The sequence below is a fragment of the Vidua chalybeata genome, chromosome 3, assembly GCF_026979565.1.
Source record: "Vidua chalybeata isolate OUT-0048 chromosome 3, bVidCha1 merged haplotype, whole genome shotgun sequence".
In the NCBI taxonomy this organism is placed as follows: Eukaryota; Metazoa; Chordata; class Aves; order Passeriformes; family Viduidae; genus Vidua; species Vidua chalybeata.
In genome coordinates, this window is record NC_071532.1 from 95,063,002 (window position 1) to 95,086,101 (window position 23,100).

Below are 23,100 nucleotides of genomic sequence, written 5' to 3' on the forward strand. Positions count from 1 at the left end.
CCAAATAAATTTCCCATAGGCAAAGGGAAAATGTGTATAGCTACTTCCACGATCTTGTTGGGGAAATTATATCCCCAGTACTACTGGATGTTTTGTTCTTTTGTTCTGTTTTTTAATTTTCTTCCCAATACTTTCTGCATGGTCTTTATTCATTGTGTGGCTGACAGGGACATCTCCAGACAGATATGCCCACAGAAAACCCCATGGCTGCAAGTGGACTGCTGTATGAGAAATATGCTCAGCACCTTCCATTTGAAAGAAAAGGAGCGTATCATTTCAGCAACACACAAGCCAGGGCATCCACTGCAGAAAGCATATCCTAAATCTGCTGTCTGCTGCTCCTGCTGCACAGTTAGGCCAACACTTTCCATGCTCCTGCAGCTGATTTACTTTCTTTCCCCTGCCTTTATAAGGCTACTACTCCTAGTACTTGCAGGCCCTGCAACTTGTTGCCACTGCAGTAACTACTCCCAGTCCAGATGGTGTTAGGAGTAATTGAGCTGTGGTTCCTTTGTGTAGTCATCTCTACACAATAGCCACTAGCATGCAGAGCCTCACACCAATTGCTCGTTGCAATTGATAGTTGCTCGATGGTTTAGACCCAGCTTTGTACCTTTCTAATCATTAATCAACAATCAGACAAAGGATTTATTGCTGAATCCAGACAGCAGCCAATACAGACCTCTAATACATTATGGATTCTCTGTCAGCACAATTATTTATTGTTTGCAGTGTTCTGTTTGAAAATCCCTATGCTCTTGCACTTATTTATTTATTTACTTGCTTACTTACATCTCTTTAGCTGGATTTAACAAAGCAATGAAGCTTCATTATTAACATTTTTTAGAAACCCTAAATGGTGAATTACTTCATATAAATTGTATTTATAATATTATTCTTGGTATTTACCACAACTTACGAAGGTCTTTAGCAAATACGCTGCTAAAGAAAATGGAATTAAATTTCACAGACAGTGTTAGATATTTCCTCAGGTAAACAGCCAGTGAATCATTTTATCATTAAAAACACCATAATAAAGATTGACTGTCAGCTGAGAGATAAAGGAATACACATTTCTCTATACTTCCAGCATCCTGTGGGATTTTTCACAGTATCATGAAAGCAAGCAACAAGTAAGGACCCCACTGTTCCATGGTCAGGTTTTAGCACAAAAGCATCAGTGGACCTCTGGTTCTGCACAGCATGCAACCATGCTCTCCTATCAAATTAATGTTAAAATATGTATGTCCTAGCTTCTGATTTATAATATCTTTGACAAATAGTAAAAAGGACAGGCATGCCATAAAGTTTATGGATAAGGTGATGGCATGCACAATGATGTCTCATAAAGAATAAAGGGGGGAAAGTTATTTATTCTTGTGATTCAAGAACTAAAATACAGATAGACTGGCTGCGTGCACAGAATTTTTCATAAATATCCCACAGTGCACCCTGTTGTACAGCAGCCATACATTAATTAGAGCATTCAGCAGACACTGCAATGTGTTACACTCACCCAAGTGAATCTTCATTTTTCACATGCAGGGCCTTACTAATTAAAATCAGCTTTGCAATTAAATGTGGAAAATTGTGTTAAACTTTGAAGCGTAGTTTAGAAAAAATGTATTTATTTTTAGGGTATTTTATTTTGATGCAAATGAATTCTCCATCAAAGTGAGACCAGTAAAAGGAAGGTATGAGGATTTCTCTTTTTTGTATTATAGATGCTCCTCTCGGTTGCAAGTTGCAATGCTCCACTATCTCTCTGCCAGTACCTGGCCCTGTTCCAATGCTTTTAGTGAGTGCTATCTGTCAAGGCATGAATAATACAGCCCCTAGGCTGTCGGCAGAATCCAAATGAGGCATACATCAGGAAGCAAGCACTCGACTTTAGCTCCAGAACATGCTCCTGTGAAGACAGGCAATTATTCACCCACGGCTGCAGCCATGGCAATCAAACTGGTGGGTGAAAAGGTATACGAAATGAAAAAATTTGAATAAGAAATATGGCACAACAAGGCACAGAAATTCAATAATTTTCTAATAACAGAGAGATATTTGAGACTTTTAATTTCGAAGTTTCGGAGTCTGAATTATTTCACTCACTCTGTTAGAAAATGTAGACTAAAATACAGTTTATAGTGTCAAGGCAATACAGTGGTACTTGTTTGGTTCTTTCCTAATTAAAACAGCAATGCTAAACTCTAAGGTATTTATAAATTCAAATTTTTATATGAAGTGACAAATCTCATGCCTAAAAATTAAAAGATAGTCAAAATAATTCTATGCATATAATGTAATAAACCAGAGACAGGATAGTAAAGCAATAAAGAACTAGTAGTATCATGAAAGTTGGTGGAAAATTAAAATGCAATGTATTCCATAAAGTTAGGGACAGTTCATACATTACAGTAATGCACATCATTTTATGATTCCTCTTTGGTTTTGAGACTAGCCTTTTTTTTTTTTTTTTGCAAGACATTGTATCAGTAATTAATGAATTTTTTTACAAATAAAATATGACCTGAAGAAAAGGCACGAAAAATGTTTATTTCATCTGCCAGGGAATTATATGCTGAATTCTTATTTTCAGCAGTCAAATAGAAATTAATGCTACAGTAAAAGCTATATCAGTATTTTCATTTTAAATATGAAGGATTTATCATTTGGTCTTAACATTCTTCACTGAAATTTTATGCAATTTTTTTCAGACCACAATTGGTTTGCTTTAACTTCTATACAGTGGCTGTATCTGTTTTCAAATATACACTGTTGTATGCTCTAAAAGAATCCAGATGAATATACATAGTGCCATGCTACCACCTTAAGATTTTTTTAGGTCTCTTATTTGTTAGAATATTGTGTTAGAATAGATGTTATATGTAGAATATTATTTGTTAGGTTATTATATTAGAAACATGGCAGTTGGCAAGTGATGAATCCATTACAGAATCTAATTGCTTTTGTTACTTGAGAAAAAAAAAAGAAACTGTTTTGTTAAGAAGCTTTTAAATAAGCCACTGCATGCAATCAGTATTTTCTAATGGAATCTACTTGGGATTTTTATGATGTGTCTACATACCTACTTACATGGCAAATCATTGGAACCTATTTGGTATATGATATTGTTTTATAAAGATTCTAAATGGAGAGCAACAAAGTAAAGGGCAATATTTCTGAAACCATCATTCACATCTGCTCAGTCAATAACACAGGCCAGTTTGCACTCAGTTACTCCACAGTAACAATGGGATTTGCACCTGCAGAATAGACCAGAAACTGGACTCACTTTTACACTTGTATTTGTATACACAGAATGTGATTCCTGTTGCCTCTGAAGTTGATTAATGAAACTGGCAAGGTTTCTTCTAATTGCAGTGAAAGAACACTTGAATCTATGCTTTTCTGCAGGTGTTTGTCAAAAGGCATCCTGAAAACACAGTTGTGGGAACACCCTCCTGGTCTGGTTAGAGTCACTGCTATATATTATGGATTATTCACAGCTGAAAGTATGCAAGGAGCTGGACCAAGCTTATTGTTTAAAGTTAATTCACAGTACTGAAGGTATAAAAGCAATGTTCATTGTTATGCTGCTGTGCACAGTGGGCCTGAACAGCTACCAAGGGACTAAAACAACCTGCATCAGAGGCATGGCCCAGGGAGGTGCTCTGGTTTTCACTCCTAAGTTTTGAATTCTTCTCTTGTCTTCACCACTATCTGAACATGCTTACGGCTTTATTATTATTATTATTATTATTATTATTATTATTATTATTATTATTATTATTATTATTTCTATCTTGCATTCAGATCTTTCACAACCTTTGTTTTCTTTTAGTTTTTCAGTTCAGTTGGCCTCAGGTGCTTTGAAACATAAACAACAGGTACTGAAGTTCTACCTTTGTAAACTCTAACCTTGAGGCATTGGCTCATGCTGTGTGCCATGGACAGCACTAGAGGGTCCATGATAGCTTCAGGTTTCCAGGTACTACTAAAACACACACAAAAAAAAAGAGTCTGCTTTAGTTAAGGCAGGCACACCATCCAACTTTGGGCACTTCTTGTTAGTGCCCAAACTGCGATGTTAATCCTTCTGACCTTTCCATGCAGTCACTGGACAGAGGTGCTTTCACCACATTAATTTTAGAGATCCCAGCATTCTGTCCTAAAGTGTCCTTTAGAGAAACTTGTCCATCTAAGCTGTCTATTAGCATGTCCAGCCAACAAGCTGACATCAGGTACTGAATTTCAGACCCAGGAGGAAGCTACCAACCAAATCATGCAAGGTTTTGTTTCCCTTCCAACTATGATTTGACAGAATTAGAAAAACATCAAGGAGATGGAAATGATACAACAAGCTCTTACCACTGGTTACCCTACCTAGTTACAGTCTTGTGTTTTCATACACCTCAAAGGAAACATCACTGGCATGGAAAGTCTGCTTGTTCCTTTAATACCTTGAAGCTCTTTCATAATTAAAAATACCAACAAGGCAAAAAACCTACAATAAAATCCTCCTTTAAATTCTATCTAATATTTTATCAGCCAAACAACATTTCATCCCCTGAATCTATCTGAAAATATGAAAGGATCTGTTCATTTCAGTTCAAGCTTAATGTACTACCTGGGGATGAGTTTTCATTGTCACAAAGATAGAATTACAATAATCACAAAAAAAAAACCACCAAAAAAACCCCAAAAAACAACAAAAAAAAAAAAAAAACACACCAAAACCAAAACCAAAAACAAAACAAAACAAAAAAAAAATAAAAAAAAAACAAACAAAAAAGAAAACCACCCAAACTCCCCAAAAACCCCAAACCCCACCTGGAATTCCAGAGACTTCAAGACTTCAAGAAATTTTAGAAGAAAAAGAATTTTGGAGAGCTCTGACTACATCTAGTGGAAGCAAATGCATTTCATTCCTAATAATGAGCTGGTCTGATATTGTGAATGAAAAGGTCTTAACCTCATTAAAATGCTCTGTAGGTCTAAATGGAATTGAGTTAGGCATCAGCTGAGATATGCAATTCCCTGAACACATCAAATTTTTAAGACAGTCTGATTTCCTTGGAAGAAATGTTTGAGGGTCTTTCCCACCCATATAGCAAAATAGAAAAGGAGGAAAATTCCTTCAAATTCTTTCAAAAAAGTAAATTTAGTAGGTGTGGGTTGTGAATAAAAGTGCTTCTCTTCTAGAAAACAGAAATTTTAGATAAATGTACATTGTAAACCTCAACAAAGAACTCTGTGTTTTTACATTAAATAGGACATATATTGGTTAAATATATTTTGATTATTGGATTGGCAATCATGGTGACAAGAAAACATAAAAGCCCAACAAATTCTTTTGTAAAAAAAAAAGGATTTTTTGATGTATTTCCAATTTTTATTCTTATCGCATCTGCCCAAAATTTCATTTAATTAACAGCTCTCAGATTCAGTCTGTTCGTGTACTGACATACCAGAATCATGTCAAGAAAGCAAAATATGGAATTAACATCTCAAAACTGCATGTAATCTTTCCAAACCTCACATTTATTGCTTCCTCTTTCCCCAAAAGGGTGATCTTACACAAACAAAGACACCAACTCTAACACAAACTTAGAGCAATTCACAAGAAAAGTAAGAATTTTTCAATCTAAAGAGTTTCTTTCTGTATGTTTTTGATATCTGTATAGAAATTCCATGAAGTGTAAAGAAATGTATGTACCTATAATCTTGTACCTAGAAAGGCCATTATATCATATCACTTTACTGTTGACAGGTCATGAAATTTCTGAGGGAAAAGAAGGATTTAGTGCCATTCTTTAATTACTTGTGAGACTTGTGTTTCCATAACGAAAACAGACAAAAGAAAACCATGGTTTGAAATGAAAAGTCACAAGTGAATTTAAATATAATTATTTTGGATAGTTTTCCTAAATCAGTGTTCTAATCTAACCCAAGTCTTCAAATAGCAACAAAAATGTTACTGCTCTTATGAGTGAAGAAAAGATTAAGAAAATAAATGTGAATAATTATTTTATGGTTTATACAGTTTAACTGCAATTCAAAGTAATTCTAATATCACTGTTCTTGGTCTAATTTTGAAAGTGTTTTCTGGACTTGTCATTAAGCTTCATTCACTGATAAGAAAAAAGGAACATGAGTGGACTGAGTGGCACTGTTCAGTATCTTTTCCTATTTCAAATAAATGCCTTAACCCCTAATGTATAATTTCAATTTAATTCCTAGACCCCATATGCCCATTTCATGCAGTAATCAGATTTGGTGTGAAATATGTACTCCTATAAACACCACGAGTACTTTATAAGCTGAAAAATCAAGAATGGAAAAAAAAACTCTGGCATTTCAGGATAATTTAACACTGCTTTGAACACTTCCTCAATTCAGAAAAGTGATAGCCTGAACATCAGTCATTTTATCTCCTACAATAGGCTGCTGTATGAAATATGTCAAATTAAATGCACAGCAATGAGAGAAAAATACATGTATTCTAGAGCTGTTAAATTTTAAAAATATTTCACAAAAAATTCATGGACAAATGATGCAGGAAAAGAATGGTGTTTAGATGGATGTACAACACTATTGAACACTGACCTTGCAGACACAGAACTGTAAAGATTGAGGTCTACATTAATTTGAAGCACATGCAGCATGTGTAACATATGCTACCTTGTATACTATTAACCATAAACAGCTGGAAATTTTTTTTTAAAGGAGATGTCTCCACATTTCATAGTCTAGAAACTGAAGTAAAGGTAATTATAATACAGTACAACATTTGACCTCTGAAGTCTTATTATCGTTGATTTGCCTTAAGCTTTGACCTTTGAGCCTAATCTGATCATTGAACTTAAAATTGCTCAGAAACTCTTTCTCATTCACCTATGAAACACATTAAATAACATGAACACGAGCGCCAACAGGTAAGTGCGACCAAATCTTAATTTGCAACATATAAGCAAGAGAACTGTATGCAAAAATTGAGAGGAGATTGACAATGAGAGCAAGTCTCCTCAGCAAATATGTGAGTTAAATTTTGTGACATTCAGAAAGAAAAAATAACCCTAAGTGGCTTCTAGAATATGTAACTGCGAATTTTTATCATTGTTTGGTTTATCAAGGTCATGCCAGATAACTTGTTTACCAAATCTCTTCACTAAATTATGAAAAATATACAGATATTACCTTCTGTGTCTTGCATATTTGCCACTAACATGACCACTGCCATCACAGCCAGGCGTGGGACAGCTGCAAAAGAGAAAATTAATCATATAGGTGTTGGTGTGCTGCAGAAAGATTATGCTAAAAGCAGGCAGGCAGTAGGTATTACAGAGATGGAGGGCAACCAAGACAGAAAGAGAAATCAAATAACTGAAGGGGAAAAAAAAAAAGAAGGGATGCTTTTTATTAGCAAGTCTCGAGGGAATTAATTTCATCAGTGCAGCAGGGCATGAGCAAACCACCAATGAACTTGAAAGTGCATTATACCCATTAAAAGGCATGAATTTTCTAAATTGCTAATGGGGATACATTTTACACTCAGAGCACTAACCTGAACAGCTCTTGTATGGCTGGTTCCACGGGAACTGCAGAGAGATGGAAAACATATAAAAATTTATCATCTATTACAAGTACCCCTCTTCTACAGAAAATTACCAGAAAGGTTGTGTAAAAGCAAGGGTCAGAATGAATTGTGCAAAGAGATTCTGGAGGATGAAGGTCACCCTGAGCCGGGGCCTTGAGTGATTTAGTGAAGCAAGAGACATACCTCGAACACCTTTGGAGCGTGTGCGATGGCGCTTCTCGTCTGCATCCACCTCCATCTGGGAATAGATTAGCAGGCAGTCAATGTTCTTATCCTGCATGCACAGACTATCAATGCACAGACTGATACAGTCTCTCACACGATTTATTGACACTATTTTAATTCCATTTTATCCTGTAAGGGGAAGTTCTCCTTTCAAGGGATTTTTAGGATCTTTTTGTTTATGTAAAAACAAAAAAATGCAGTAATTTCTGCTTTAAACAGTCAGTTTCTGTGCCCTGCTGTCATAGCAAATGGTGTGCAACTAAGTGCTGTTTCCTCTTTTCAAGGGGATATTTCTGACATAAACCCTTCATTACTCCCATATATTCCAAAACAATGATTCAATAGATTTCTACACAATTTAAAACTAAAGTCAAGGGGTCACACATCACAGGTTGTTTTCTAAGCAAACCCTTTACAGTGGGAAATAGAGGAAGGAATAATGACTGAAAAGGAAACGAATATTCACCATTAGACCTTCAAATATTTCACGTTATTTAATATGGCATTACAATCTTTGCCAGCATGTTTCATTGTTTGGTTGTGTTTTTTAAGTTTCAGGAATGGGTTACTTGCTACATGACTAGATCTTTATCTTCATTTTACAAACATAAATAGCTTCCCAATCCAGTGTAGCTTTCTGTGCAGTAATAAATACATAGAAATCTTACATGTTTACCATACAGGGGCAAGGCTGCAGATTAGATCTTTGAAAGTATCACCATCACTGGCCTATAGTAATTAATGTAGGGCCACATAGTTTCTTCTGATTTTACATGCACAACTGTCACCAGATTTTAAAAGGTAAACTAAATAGGCTAGCTAGAGCTCAGGATTTTGTTCAACAGAAGCAAATTGCACTGAACTATGTTGAGAGACTGAGTCAGGGAAAATATATGCAGCATCTGTATCACCAGCTCCTTTGGCTGTAGAAGAACAAGATGGCAAGATGGATCTACAGTGCTTCATACATAGTGATGATACTGTAAAGGTCAGGAAGCACAGAAATAGACCATGGAGCTCTAGTTCCCCCAGGGGAAAAAAATCAATCACCCCCTTTATAGCAATATCCTTGGATTGGTATCTGGTAAGAATGTCATATATCTCATGAAAAACATGGAAAAGGCTACAAGCGACTCGCAGCTAACCCTTTAATCACCTAACTTTCTTTGGTCAGTACCTTAACACAAACAATTTGGTAAGTAACTAGGAAAGAAGAAATCAAGGAGTGTTTTTAAAGAGCTCCCTCAACATGTAACAGCAGGAGGAAAGAATCACCTCAACAAAATTTGTAGGTAACAGGGATTTGTTAAAAGAAAGTGTCAATCTCACAAGATTCTGTACTACTGACGTAGTTTTGTTTCTCAGCAATCATCATCTAATTCCTGGTAGAGTGCTATATTCCACACTAAAGGGATAATTTAAAATAGACTGATATTATGAAAGCTAATGGAGCACTAGCCACTTCTAGGGGGCTTCAGGTCAGTCTTCTGCATAACTTTGAGTGGGTTTAATTTTAAAATTAAGAATTTCATTTTCATATTAATTTAATATTTAGCTGAGTGCAGATACATTTGGAGTATAAGCTTCCATCTTCATCAACCAATCATGCTATCTGAGATCCCACAAGGTATTCCATCAAATCCTCAACTGCCAGTCCAGAAAAGTATGGAATGGTACAGACCAATCCTTTGTTGTATCTACCAACCCTGTGCAAAAGTTTCAGGTATCCTCTTGCATCAGAAATGGCACTAACTGCCTATGCTTAGACAACTGAATTTACCCCTAGGTTAACACAGCCACGGGAGCTTGAGGACCAACTCCTCTGATCAGCTACATGATGCTACTTCAGGCTGGACAAAATCAGTCTCTAGGCACCTCTGTCTATATGGTCTAGCTCTCCATCAACTATTGCACAAGACACTTGGCATGCCTGTAGATATCTCCTACAGGCACCTAAACTAAATCTTAAACTTTAACCCACACACAGTATCTATCTTACACCTTGAGTTTACGTCCTAGCCAGTTTCTTAGCTCCAATGACTTGAGAGGCATTTGAAGTTCTTTAAGCTGCCATATCAAAGCATGTAACAGCATCTCTGGAATATAAAAATTACTTACTAGATGATGATATTAATTTCCTTTTGCTAATAAGAAAACAGTGCACTGGATTATTCTATAACTCTCGAATGTATAACGACTTGACAGGAGACCAGAAGTGAAGTTACTTGATCTCTAGACTAGTATGCTTTAAAAATGTTTGAAAAACATTATCTAGCCTCATTTGCCAATACTGAAAAATCTGCTGAAAGAACTATTATGGTCTTAACCTGGAAATGCTGCCCCAGTTATTATGATAGTCTGTGTAAATTTATAAGGGACAAACTACAAAACAGATTTATCTGTCTTTCTAAACCAAAGTAAACAATTCAAAAACACTGAGGGTAGTACAGTACACTTTTAACTATATTGACAATCACAGAAGAAATTACTAAGCTGGAAAAGCCCCTGTAAGATCTACAATCTATATCCAGAAGCAGGTCAAAGAAATAAAAACATTATAAAAGCTGCTGGCACACAATGCAATTTTAAATTTTGTTGTGTATGCTACCTAGTTTGCTGCTTCTCCAGAAAAGCACAAATTGACTTGCCATTGTCCGTGACCTAGATGCCTTCTCATATATGCCAGTGTGAGTCTTGGATGTTCTAGGACACATCAAATGATGATAGGTGCCTACATTTAGTCAATGGAATTTTGCTTTACCTCAATATTTATATGCTTGCTCACAGATCTTTGTCAGTCATGTCAGAACTTCAGCCTTCATTCCTCCGTGAATTACATGTTGGATGCTGGGAGTAACCAACTTCCTGAAATTCTAGCAAGACTTACACTGGTTCTGCAGAAGTACAGTCATCTGGCAGCTTACTATTTCAGTCCTCAGTGGCACCCCTGAAACTTCCACGGCCAGGAACAGAATTCTGCTACTGAGACCATCAATCTCACACAAGCATGGACTTCCTCACCACTTTCACAGGCAGAAAAAGGAAATGCGGACCTTGGTCTCACAAGGAGCTCACCTTAGTAGTTGTACTTTATTCATGACCTCTAAATTACAGCTCTGCAGCTCAGCTGTTACTTAGCCTCTGTTCCAGAAAAGGACTTGTAGACATGGAGGACAGGCTGGATAGGGTTAGTCTTAGCCTGGCATCTAGTATTACATATTAAAGCAAAGAGAAAGGCATCAGGAGCAGGAAGAGAAGAAAATTTTAACCTTTCTTCAAAGAGAAGCTCTAAAAATGAAAACAGAAAGGTCTAAGCTGATTAATGTGGAGTACCTCTCCTACAAGAAAAAGCTGAAAGAATTTGGTTTGCTAAGCCTGGAGAAGAGAAGGCTTCAAGGTGACCTAATTGTGGCCTTCCAGTACCTGAATGGAGCCAACAAGAAAGATGGAGAGGGACGTTTTACAAAGGGTATGTAGTGATAGACTGAAGGAGAATGGTTTCAACCTCAGCATAGCTTTAGACTGGGTATCAGGAAGATATCCCATGAAGGTGGTGAGACACTGGGAGGAAAGGCTGTCCAGAGAAGTTGTGTATGCCCATTCCCATCAGTGTTTAAGGCCAGCTTGGACGGAGCTCTGAGCAATGTGGTCTAGTGGAATATTCCCTGCAAAATCAGGGGGATTGGAACTAGATGATCTTTAAGGTCCCCTTCAACCCAGGCCATTCTGTGATTCTATGACTGTCAATTCCCAGAAGGAAAAGATAAAAGAGGTCTAGGTAGAAATTAACTCTGTAAATTAGAATTTAAAAGAACCAAATTATTGGATATGCCTTACTTAGGACAATGGGCAGGGAGAGGTAGATTTAGGAACTCTGTACCACCATTATATGCATTCGTGTTACTGAAGATTTAGAGAAACAAGACATGAATAGTTATAGTTCTCTCACAAATAAATCACAAGATGCTATACTAAATACAAATTTTCCGAGTAAAACAAAAAAAAATGTCTGCATGGTCACCTGTATGCAGGCAATAAGACTTGTTACATCCCACTGTACAGAATCTTATACCAGTAACTACTGCACACACACACAAACACAGGGTGTTTTTAAATTGTCAGTATTTGAAAGCTGGAAATAATAATGAGACAAACTAAGAAGAAGACAATCTTATAAAATTACCACAATTAGGAGCAGGTGAAAGTATTTCATTAAATGTTAAAAATAGAAAAGGTACATAGTCATAAAAGAAGAATTCTTTAATAAAAGAGATTTGGTGATTATTATTATTTGAAAATGTAGTAACAGTAATCAACAACCATTTTTTAAAGGGATATTTGTCACTATTTGTCATTTTAAAATCAAAGTCTCAGACAATATTTACCCCCCAAAATAAACATAGGCTAATAGGTCTTCAATACATTGCTGTTACTTGGGGAATGAGGGAGAACTGAAAAAAAAATCTAAAAAATTTTACTTGTAACTTTTAAGATTAAACTTTATTAATTGTTATGGGGATGGTGTGGCTTACTAGGTTAATATTCCTGATGCTGACCCTTAGTAATGTCATACAAAAGCAATATGGGATACAAGATGATGACATAATTAGCAGCAGTCAAAACTTCCTCATGGAAAATCTGTAATCAAAAACACTTGATACTACTCTTTGAGGATACTCTAGAAGTTGTCAGTAAAGGTAGCTATGTCAGGATATCATATCCTTAGACACCTTTGAAACATTTTGCTTTCTGTTACTGAGCATTCAGACAATAAAATAAATGCTTCATAAAATCAGCATATTTATCACAGTTAGCAAATATTTCTCCAGAAAGAAATAATTCTGTATTAAAATATTTTTCCAGAAAAAATATTTTGTATAAAAGTTATTTTTATACAAAACTAATTATAAAAATGAAAAAAAAATATATACTTAACAAGATCCTTTCTAATATAATCCCACAGGCATACATTTACGCCTACAATAGTATCTTCACCAGTACTCTGGAAGATTATACGCTACTGAAATATGCAGATAATAGAGGAATTAACAGAATGATAAACTATGCTGGGGACAGGCCAACTACATACACTGGTCTGCGTCATTTGGCAGATTTGATCCATCTGAAGAATATGGTTCCAGACTCTTGTATGTATGAACAACACTTGTGGACCATGCTTGACAGACAGAAGATCACAATCTGCCAGTCAGTAACAGCAAAGTGCATCTGGACAACCATATGAGCAAAACCAACTTCTGCACTGCTGCAGCTGAAGAGCAGGATGTGATCTGTAGCTGCACAACCTTTAAGGCTGCATTAATTTTCCAGAAAAAAACACTGAATTATTCAGATACGGTCACTAACGTCTAAGAACAGAGAGCAAGTTTTGAACAGGACCTTATCTGTTGGCTTGCTGGATACCCTGTTGGAGTCTTCAGGTTTTTAAAGTATTCAAGGCTTTGAGTCTCACCATAGAGCTACCTGAGCTCCAAAAAGTTTTGTAACCAGCATCCTCTCCCTGTCTCTAGCTACAGTCACATATCTACCATATGGACTTTCTCAGGGCTGCCAGCTGTAAATGATCAAGAGACGTGGCCTCCTTTCGAGGACAAATTGCGATTTTTGCTCCCTTGTGGGAGCAAAAGAAATAATTTTTTGATTCTAGATGTAGGGTATTTTTGCTCCTTGTGGGAGCAAAAATCAGCATTTTCTTCCCTTGAGGGCAAGTACTCCTGAAAATGATTCTTACAGTTAAAATTCTGAAGGTATCTGTATTTCTAGCTAGAGGCATGGTGACTGCAAGGTTCAGTCCCAAGTTCCTAAATTTCCAAGTCAGCCAACACTTTCTTAGTGAATTATTATGGTTTCTCTCTAGCCATTATGTAACAGAAGTCTAGAAAGCTACAAAAGAGCTAAGGGCCTTAGATCTGGCCTTCCAAAATTCTTAATTTTTTTTTTCTTACTTTTATTTCTTCACATCCAAAAACTGGATTCTCAAACACTCTCAAAAGATGTCCAGTGTTTACTGAGGTAAAGCATTCACTGTCTATACTGTAGAAAGTTCTGGGCTCCTCAGGATGAGATGGACATGGAGCTCCTGGAGAGTGTCCAGGGGAAGGCAACAAAAATGATTAAGGGACTGGAGTATCTCTCTTACACAGGGAGGCTGAGGGAGCTGGGCCTGTTGTGTCTCAAGAAGAGATGACTGAGAGGGGACCTCATCAATGTCTGTCAGTGTCTGAAGGGAGGGTGTCAGAGGATGTTTCCAGGCTCTTCTTGGTGGTGCCCAGCAATAGGACAAGAGGCAATGGGTAGAAACTGATGAACAGGAAGCTCCACCTGAACATGAGGAAGAACTTCTTTACTGTGTGGGTGACTGAGAACCGGAACAGATTGCCCAGAGAGGCTGTGGAGTGTCCCTCACTGAAGATATTCAAGAACCATCTGGACACAATCCTGTGCCATGTGCTCTAGGGTGACCCTGGTTAAGCATGGAAGTTGGACCATATGCCCCACTGTGGTCCCTTCCAACTTGACTCATTCTGTGATTCTGTGGATGATCATCTGTGACCTCAAAAATATATGGAAATGACTGTTAAATACTAGAATTATTGCATAATTGTTATGGTCAATCAAGAATGTTGCTTAAATTGTTAGAAATCTTGCTTTTCCCTAATCAGTAATATTACAAATACTCATAATATGATAAAAATAAAATGTTTGGAGAAGAATATTATGACTTCCTGAAAACGTAATGAATTTATTACATTAAAAGATTGCAATTTAAAATTTATCTCCATGTTACTCAAGTTACTCAGTAGAGGCAGATTTTCATCCCCTATGACGCAAGATGCAAATTTCTGCAGGTAAGATTTATTATTTTAATAGCCAAAGTTTTCTAAGTGTCTCTTTTTATAACTTAAAGAAAATTATATTTCTTCTGTGTGGAAGTCAAATTAAAGGATTCAAAAAATTGTTTTTTTTAACCTAGTGTCTTCAAGGAACAAAACAAAATGTGTCAAATGCATATCCACCATTTAAAATGCCCCTACATCTAGAATCAAAAAATATGACCTGGAAATTATGAATAGTTTATGTAAGCAGTGTATCCCATACTACATAAGTACTCTGTGCAGTCTTCCTAAAAAAACTGCAAACTGACCTTCTGTTGCTCTGCTCAGAAAATAACAGGCAAATCCAAATTGTAACATAACTTCTTTTCAAGCATATCTTTATATTCCAAAATAAATTAATTTCTCAATTATGACTCCTGGTAATCTGAATATGTTTATATAAGCTGGATATGTTTTGTGAGACATTGTTTAACCTATCTGGTAAATGGGACATTTATCAATTATTTCAATGTGCCCCAAATATCTCTGTTGTGAAACACTATCTGCTTCAGCAGGTGTTCCTCTCCCCTAAGCAGACCAAATGTGAATCAATAACAATATTTGAACCTTAATTTATGTCTTACTGATCATAGTTTTGTAAATTAATTGCATTCTAGGATAAAATGTGTGTACTTGTGGATGAAGGGAGAGTAGTTGATGGCATTCAGCTCAATTTTAACAAGGCTTTTGACAGAGTATTCTTGTGTCTATTATGACTATATTACATAGTCAGTATTGCATACGACACTATTTGCATAGTCAGTTCTTTAAAATTAGTTCTTAATCTTTCAATCATCTTAATTAAATATCATCTATTACTGTTATTAACAGAGTACAGTAAAATTCAAGATCTTGATTTTGACAGAAACCTGTCTGACTCTCCCAAAAACATTTAAGGTACTTGTTTCTTATTTTAAGATCTACAAGACAAAAGAGACACAAAGTTACTCTAAGCAGCTACTGGAGTGTTTAAGGAAAAGTTAAGGCAGAATGGAAAACCAATTTCCTCTCCTTTCAGACTCTTTCCCCCACAAAACCAGGTGCATTCAGATGGACATCTGAAATTTAGTTCAAATATTTTAGAGCACCTTTTTCAGGAAAAGGCAAACTTTACAAAAGAATTACTGTATTTGAATCTTCCCCTTAGGAAAATACCAGCATACAACCAGAGCAGAGTTCCAGGGAGAACTCTGCTAAGATAAAAGTTACAAGATGAGGGTACGTAATACAAAGTGAACAAATACGCACATGGGCAAATTAATGACTAGAATATAAATTAATCTTTTGCTCTCTTCCATTTGTGATGAAGACAAAGCTTTTATTAATATCAAGGAGAGTCCTTCTTGCAGAATAATAGAGAATATATCCTCAGGACTTGTTCTGAAATTTTCAGTACGAGTCATTCTCCTACTGTAATGCACAGAGGGAATCCAATCCCTTCATTTTCAGATGAACAGTGCAGGCTGCAGTCAGATCTGTAAACACAGGCCAGAATAAGCAGAATTCTGGTTAAACTCACAAGTTCCTCATATATGACCTTTTTTTTTGGGGGGGGGGGTTGGTTTTTTTTTGGTTGTTTTTTTTTTGGGTTTTTTTTTGTTTGTTTGTTTGTTTTTGTTTTTTTGTGTGTGTGGGGAAATACATTTGGGGTTCAATAAGTAACCTGACAGGAAACAGAGAACCCTTTCAAGTATTTCTCACTGGCCTCAGATTAGAGTGAAGAAGACCCAAAGTGCACACAGATAATTTGAGTATCTTTGTCTTTTATACCTCCTTTTACCTTAGATATGAGGTATGAGAAAGTAGTATGGAATAAAAGGGTAAGAAGAAATAGCAGTGGATCTTTAGCACTTTAGGAGCAGATATCCACTCATCAGTCTGGCTCCATAAAGATACTTTGGATGTGCTCAGGGAATAGGCTTTGGGACATGAACCAGAATTTCCATTGGGAAAAAGACATCCAGAATATGTCCATACAGTTGAGCAACTCAAATTGCACCATCCTTTAACCAGTCATTGATGGTGTTCCTATGCCAGGCCACTTGACCTGTGAAGGGTCAGGGTGGTGAATGTCAGCGTATGCTGACAGGACCTTCCAATACTGAAGTCTCAGGTGCTTTATGCCATGCTCATTTCCCCCTCTATTTATAAGCATTTCTGACTGAAAAATACTTATGTATTTTTCACAAGAAGAAAAAAGAACTGTCTTAAACGTTTTCAAATTCCTGTTACAACTCATTTTTTGGTTATACAGATAGGTTTAAACAAGAATTCACATTTCCTTGCATTAGATGCAGACATTGAAAGAAAGGAGTCTCTGATTCAAAGGCCTCCTAATAAGAAATTAAATATAACAGAAGGAAAAATAGGCCTACATATTTCTCCAGCAGTCAGCAAAGCACTCAGAATCAGCACAGATTAAAGCTGAATGTTAAATTTATAGTAAGAATCAAATAAAAATGGAGAGAAATAATTTCTTCTTAAAAGAACTTTAATTTCTTTGTCATGAATAGAAGAAGTATATTTCTATTAGAAGATGCTACTTTCAAGTGGGGGTGATAAGCAACTTAAACCTTTAGTAACTTCATAAAATGAGATTTCTTGAAGATTATTTTCTGTATTGTTGGTTATTCTGAACGAAATTTGCACCAAATTCATTGAATTTATTCTAGAAATTCTAGCATGAAGTTACATCCATAAAAATCAAGACATTATAGTATTTTTTATCCAAAAGTCTTAGTTGCATTTGGAATGATATAAAAGATGTGGCTTCTTGCTCCTTCTGTCTGGATGGGTGTGTGGTTGTGTGCATATGTTTGTGTTCACATGAGTTCTCTGAGTGTCCCTCTAGAATCTGTGTGGGCAGCTATGCAAGCATGTATTTATGTATATGCACACGTAGTGCTTTGTGTGCTTGCTGTAAATGAATCTTCAGCCTTGCTCCTGGTGGAACTCAGGGACAGGGATCAGCAGCAGCCTTGCTTCTCTTCAGGTTGTTGAATCTGGCATGATTTGTTTTCCTCTAAAATCCTGTTCCCGAACACAATGTGTTCGAAAATGACAGATATAAGGCATAAGAAAGGTTATTTTTCTAATTCTAAATTTGAAATGTGGCAATTTGTTATATTTTGTATGACAACAAAGACAGAAAAATAATTTAGCTGATGGCAGACCTAGATTTTTCACAGTATTATGGAAGAAAATTGTAAGAACACTGCTTTAAAAGAAAAAAATGAAATAAAATATTTAATTTTTAGAAAACAGGAAGCCAATAAGACTTACTAAAATACAGAGAGTTAGATTTCACAGACATGGTGGTCACAAGTAACACAAAATGTTCTACACTTCCACTGCTAGGCTTAAAACCCACTAGGTTAGGGAAGGCACGCAAGGCAGGTTACAGTCTCTATAGAACAGTCTGCTTCAGCCCTTGGCCCACGTGTGTGCCTTGCTCTTGCACACACTGTTCATGTGCAAGCCCTGAGGTATAATGTGCTCCAAAAGACAGGTTTACATTTAACTCCTAGGATTTAACATAAAGCCTAATTTCATGGAAGCCTATGTTCTGGACAAGCACCAAAACTGAGAAACAACTTCACTAAATATACATCTTAAAAGTATATACAATGGTCTTTTGGGCACAGCAACCTAATGAAGGTTTCCTTATTTCTATTTTATATTTCTAATATTTTTGCACCTATGTTTATTGAAGCACCAATTTTATTAGCTGAAAGTACCTACCAAGGAAGGGCTGTAGGAGTCTTTTCTGTAACTCTCAATCAATGTATTTGCACTACACATCTTTGAATTTTCATTAAAATCCTAAGAGACTAAAGAACAAGCCAAATATGGGGCCTGCACCAATACTGAGGAGTATGCAGTGTACTACCTATCACCATATGCAGAACACAGACCACAAAAAGCCAAAGTACATTCGCTGAAATTCAGGTCAAAGTGGTCCTAACTCTTTAGAGTTTTAGCTTTATCTTTGAATGTCCTAATGACTGTAATCACGATCATGCTGTGTTTCAACCTCTTTGTTGCTTTGAATCACCCACATTTAGGTCAGGCCTAAAGGCCCTCTGATGGGGAACAACCTCCCAGAGCTGTGCCTGGCAAACTGCTTGGAAAAAAGCACACAGCTCTGCTGAAAGATAAAGTCACTGACTTGTTCCCACAGTTCAGCCAGAAGCAGAGTTGTAAGAGTTACAGCTCTTAAAAGCTGTAAACCAAAAGATCATTATGGAAAATAAGAGGGGAAAGGAAAGGCTTCAGCTTTCATATTTTGCTTAGCAAATTTCACTTCCAAATCTGCCAGAGGCTTACCCTGCCCTCCCTCAAGGAGGGGTTTCTGAAGTGAAAATACAATGCTGGCATGTGCATCTTGTGAATTTTTTTCAAACTGGATCAGGTTTCACCTGCCCAAACTTACCTACGTTATCTAAGTCTGTAATGAACCAAGGAGACTGTTGGTTTATCTTTGACTTATTCACCCTTTAAATAAGGAATGTATAAAAATACCTATTTTTCTGAATACAAGGAGAAAATAGAACAAGCAATTTAAACATATTTAGTACTGGCATACTGAGAAGCATACACAGATATTTTACTATATAAAATGCCCACAACAAGCTTTTATATAAGCCAGTCACTACATCCACAAACTGATATTAGTGAGTATAAGTATGCCACAACATACACATGGGGAATTTGTGTTCTTAAAAAATTAGGATAACAGATTTTAAAATCTCATTTCTGGTATCCCAAATTCAAAAATATATCACAACTAATGAACATGCTAAGGTTTGTTGATCCAGTATTGTTTCCAGTGTAGAAAACAGTAGTATTTTCACTGGCACTGAATCAGACTAACAATTATTGAAGACACCTATAACCATTTTTGAACAAAACAGACCAAAGCACCACATGTAACAAGCATTATTAAAAGAATGGAACTTGTGTTTAAGGTCTTGATTAAAGACAATTAAACATAAGCTAACTGTAGTGGATATGTACCATGCAAAAGACAAGTATTTCAGATACAGAAAAGGACATTTATTAATTATATCTTCTTTTTAATTCCAAAAGAAAACTATGTATGCCTTGCAGTTTAGTAAACTAACAGTGTGCACACTGAAAACAGGATAGTTTAAAAAAAAAATCTTAGTCTGTTGAAATTAGCTAATTGCTGTCACTATTAAGTGAAGAGATTAGCATCCCTTCTTCCCCATTCACTACTCCACAACAATGAAACCTCCTTTGTGGTTTTAGGTTTTGTCTAATCACAGCAATGGCAAGAATACTATTTCAGAACTCCATGGCATCAGAAGTGTTTGTTGTTATTAGTGTACAGGCCAATATGCTTTTCAAAGGGTATGTCATAAATGGCTTACAGCTATTAGAAGTGCAACAATTAACTGATAAATTAGTAAGACAGGCAAGCAAAATATCAATCATGGCCCTTCTAACATAATTAGCATAAATTACACAGGATCACAGATTATTGCAGTTTTTGCATAAAACAAGAGTACCTACTTCAGTTGTTCAATAAGTTGAATAGTTTTAACACTAAAACTATAAAACACAATACTCAAAACATAAAGAAGAGACCACAAGAATAATGAATATTAATTGGCAATTTTCTGCTTAAAACTTGTTTATAGCAATTTCTGGGGTAAAAGGAAAAAAAAGGGAAAAAACGAAAGAAGAAACACATCCCTAATGGACAGGATTTTGTAGCATAGTTTACTTTAAACCTCAGGTATCTTCCTAGGACAGAGATGACAATATGTGTAGTGATAACTAATGCACTGTGACCTAGTGGCCCATACAAGGCCTGAAAAAGTGCTACATTAAAGTAGGCCTGTTATTACCAGCACAGTTGGCAATTTGGATGATTGCATGAGTTTTAGAATGCAATTAAGCTGGCATAAAGAGTGCCCCTTTAACTCCTGGAATGGACAGCCAGAAAGTGATTTTATTTTAATTTATTAATATATGTTTATTATGTTTTTCAAATTTATTTCATTTCATGTTGTCACTGACATCAAAGCACCTGTAAATTCTATTATTATAAATATGGAATTTTTTTAAAGCAAATTGAAAAGCACATTTTTTCTTAACAAGGCACAAAAGAGATTTCCTGCTTCAGATTCTTATGTTGTCAGTACTGGTTTCAAGATCTAGAAAGAACTGTTGATAAATAATTCAAAGTGGTCAAACAAGACCAAATTGGTACAACAATCCATATTCTGCCCGCAGTTAAAACTTTGCTTTCTGACTTAAGTTAATTCAGTTATTCTAATAACAGTGAGGAAGAATCTGATTAAATCTGTTCATGTTTGTATGCTATGAGGATAAAAGAATGAAAACTAAGACTTTCAAAGTTACACCTCTGCATCCTTAATGTCAGTTTTGTGACATACTCTCTTATTATACCACCAGCCACACAGGACCAATGGTGCAAAGATTTTATCTCCTTGATTCATGTTGTAAAGATTGGAAACTGCATCATTAGGTTCTGTTTTGACAACTAGGTGAAAGGACTGAAGTGAATTCTGCATAAAAAGAGGTCCCTTTCATCCTTGAGTAACAGAGATAAACCTAAGAAGATTTATGGAAGTAAGTATGTGCATTATTTTACATACACTCTGAAAGAGTTGATCTGATGCAGGACAAAGACAATGTTGTAAAGTGCAGGTGCTTCCCCGCTTCTCAGGCTTCTTTTCTTCCCAAATTTCACATTAACATGAAATGTAGGATCTGAGGCAGCATTTCTGAGGAGACAATATACTTTTAATATAGTTATTATTCTGTCTGGGTGAGAGAATCTTTCTTGGCAAATGCAAAGAAAGCCATTTATGCAGAAAAAACATTCTGGCTCCCAAAGACATTGAAATAGGACGTCCAAAGTTCTGCCTGTTCTTACCACCTATGGGAAAGGAACAGTGCCAGCAACAGGATGGGAATCTGTCTTTATAAAATTTGTAACAGCAAAAAGACTCAGTGCTTCTAATTATTGACATTTTTATAAAGTTTTGAAAACTTTTTGCATAAACCAATGGCTGGCATGTCTACAGAAGACCTTCAGAATAAAAAAAATGATTAAAATTGTTTGAACATTTATCAAAATAATTAACACCATATATTATAAAGGTGTAATGCAAGATCATTCCTCTGAACTGTACATCCTAAAGAGTTGATACATGATGCAGGTATCACATACCATTATTATATTCACAGAAAACTGGAACTAAACTTGCATGCAAACTTAGATGTGGCAAAGAGATGTTCAAATGAAAGAGTTAAAATATCTGAAAATATGTCTCTACCCAATAAAATAAAAAGATAGATCACATCAGTGTGCTGAAAGTCATACATGCTTGCTCTGTACATTAAAACACACTGGCCTATTATGAAATATAATATGCAGATCCTTCAGCTCATGTCAGGTCCCACTGACATAAAAACTGAAACATATTTATCTGTTTATACTGTAAGTCTTCTGGGCAGGGCATATGTTTGTACAGCACTTGGCAAAATAAGGTTCTGGATTGTGATTGCAGTCCATATGCACTGTAACACCACAAGCAATACAACCAATGTGCATGTACACTCGTGTCCTCAAAGCCCAGCAGGAATACTTAGCCTAGCAACCCCCTAGCCCCAGTGAGTAAAGGTAGGGAATGCATACCCATTATGTACATTACTTGAAAACATCCAACTGTTCTCATGCAACAGAGAAGAAAGCCAAAAAAAGCCAAACTCTAGATTAGAGCTTGAGCATGTCTGGGGTCCCCAAAACAAGTACATGGATCAGTTGAAGGAAATCCAGAAGAGGGCCATGAAGATGATCGGAGGACTGGAGAACCTCTCCTATGAAGAGGGGCTGAGAGAGCTGGGGCTGTTCAGCCTGGAGAAAAGGCAGCTCTAGGGAGACCTTAAAGCACCTTCCAGTGCCTAGAGGATTGAAATCTACAGTAAATATCTGTAGAACATTACATTAATTCCACCACCAGCACTTCCATTCCCAACCTTCAGAAAGCATGTTTCAGCTTCCTCCAATGACTGCTTTTAGCACTATGAGATTTTAAATACCTAAATTTCTATTCCTCTGTTTTGCTTTCTGGCTATCAGCACTTTATGTTAAAGTATTCAAGCTTTTCTTTGCAACCAAAACACCTACAAGATTATTTTTTCAAATGGAAAATTACATTTATGTGCAATTGATGCTACAAATAGCATCATTCAGAAAATAATCTAATATTATTAACTACCATTTTCCTGAGAGGCTTTTTTCATGCTTAAGACACAGATGAAGAGCCTTCCTATAAAATCTCCAATCCCCTCTTTCAAAGTTCTCCAAAGCTGATCTACAATAGTATGGTT

At 36.1% G+C, this 23,100-nt stretch overlaps 1 protein-coding gene across 1 annotated transcript in view; it reads right to left on the minus strand.

Annotated features, from left to right (window-relative positions):
* Positions 1 to 23,100, minus strand: part of MYT1L (myelin transcription factor 1 like) — a 220,988-nt gene that overhangs the window by 123,460 nt on the left and 74,428 nt on the right. Inside the window, exons 2-4 of the mRNA XM_053938244.1 lie at positions 7,778 to 7,832; positions 7,562 to 7,595; positions 7,195 to 7,257 (exon numbers count right to left, since the gene is read on the minus strand). Coding sequence (XP_053794219.1) covers positions 7,195 to 7,257; positions 7,562 to 7,595; positions 7,778 to 7,832 — 152 coding nt within the window. The remainder of the gene's footprint in view (positions 1 to 7,194; positions 7,258 to 7,561; positions 7,596 to 7,777; positions 7,833 to 23,100) is intronic.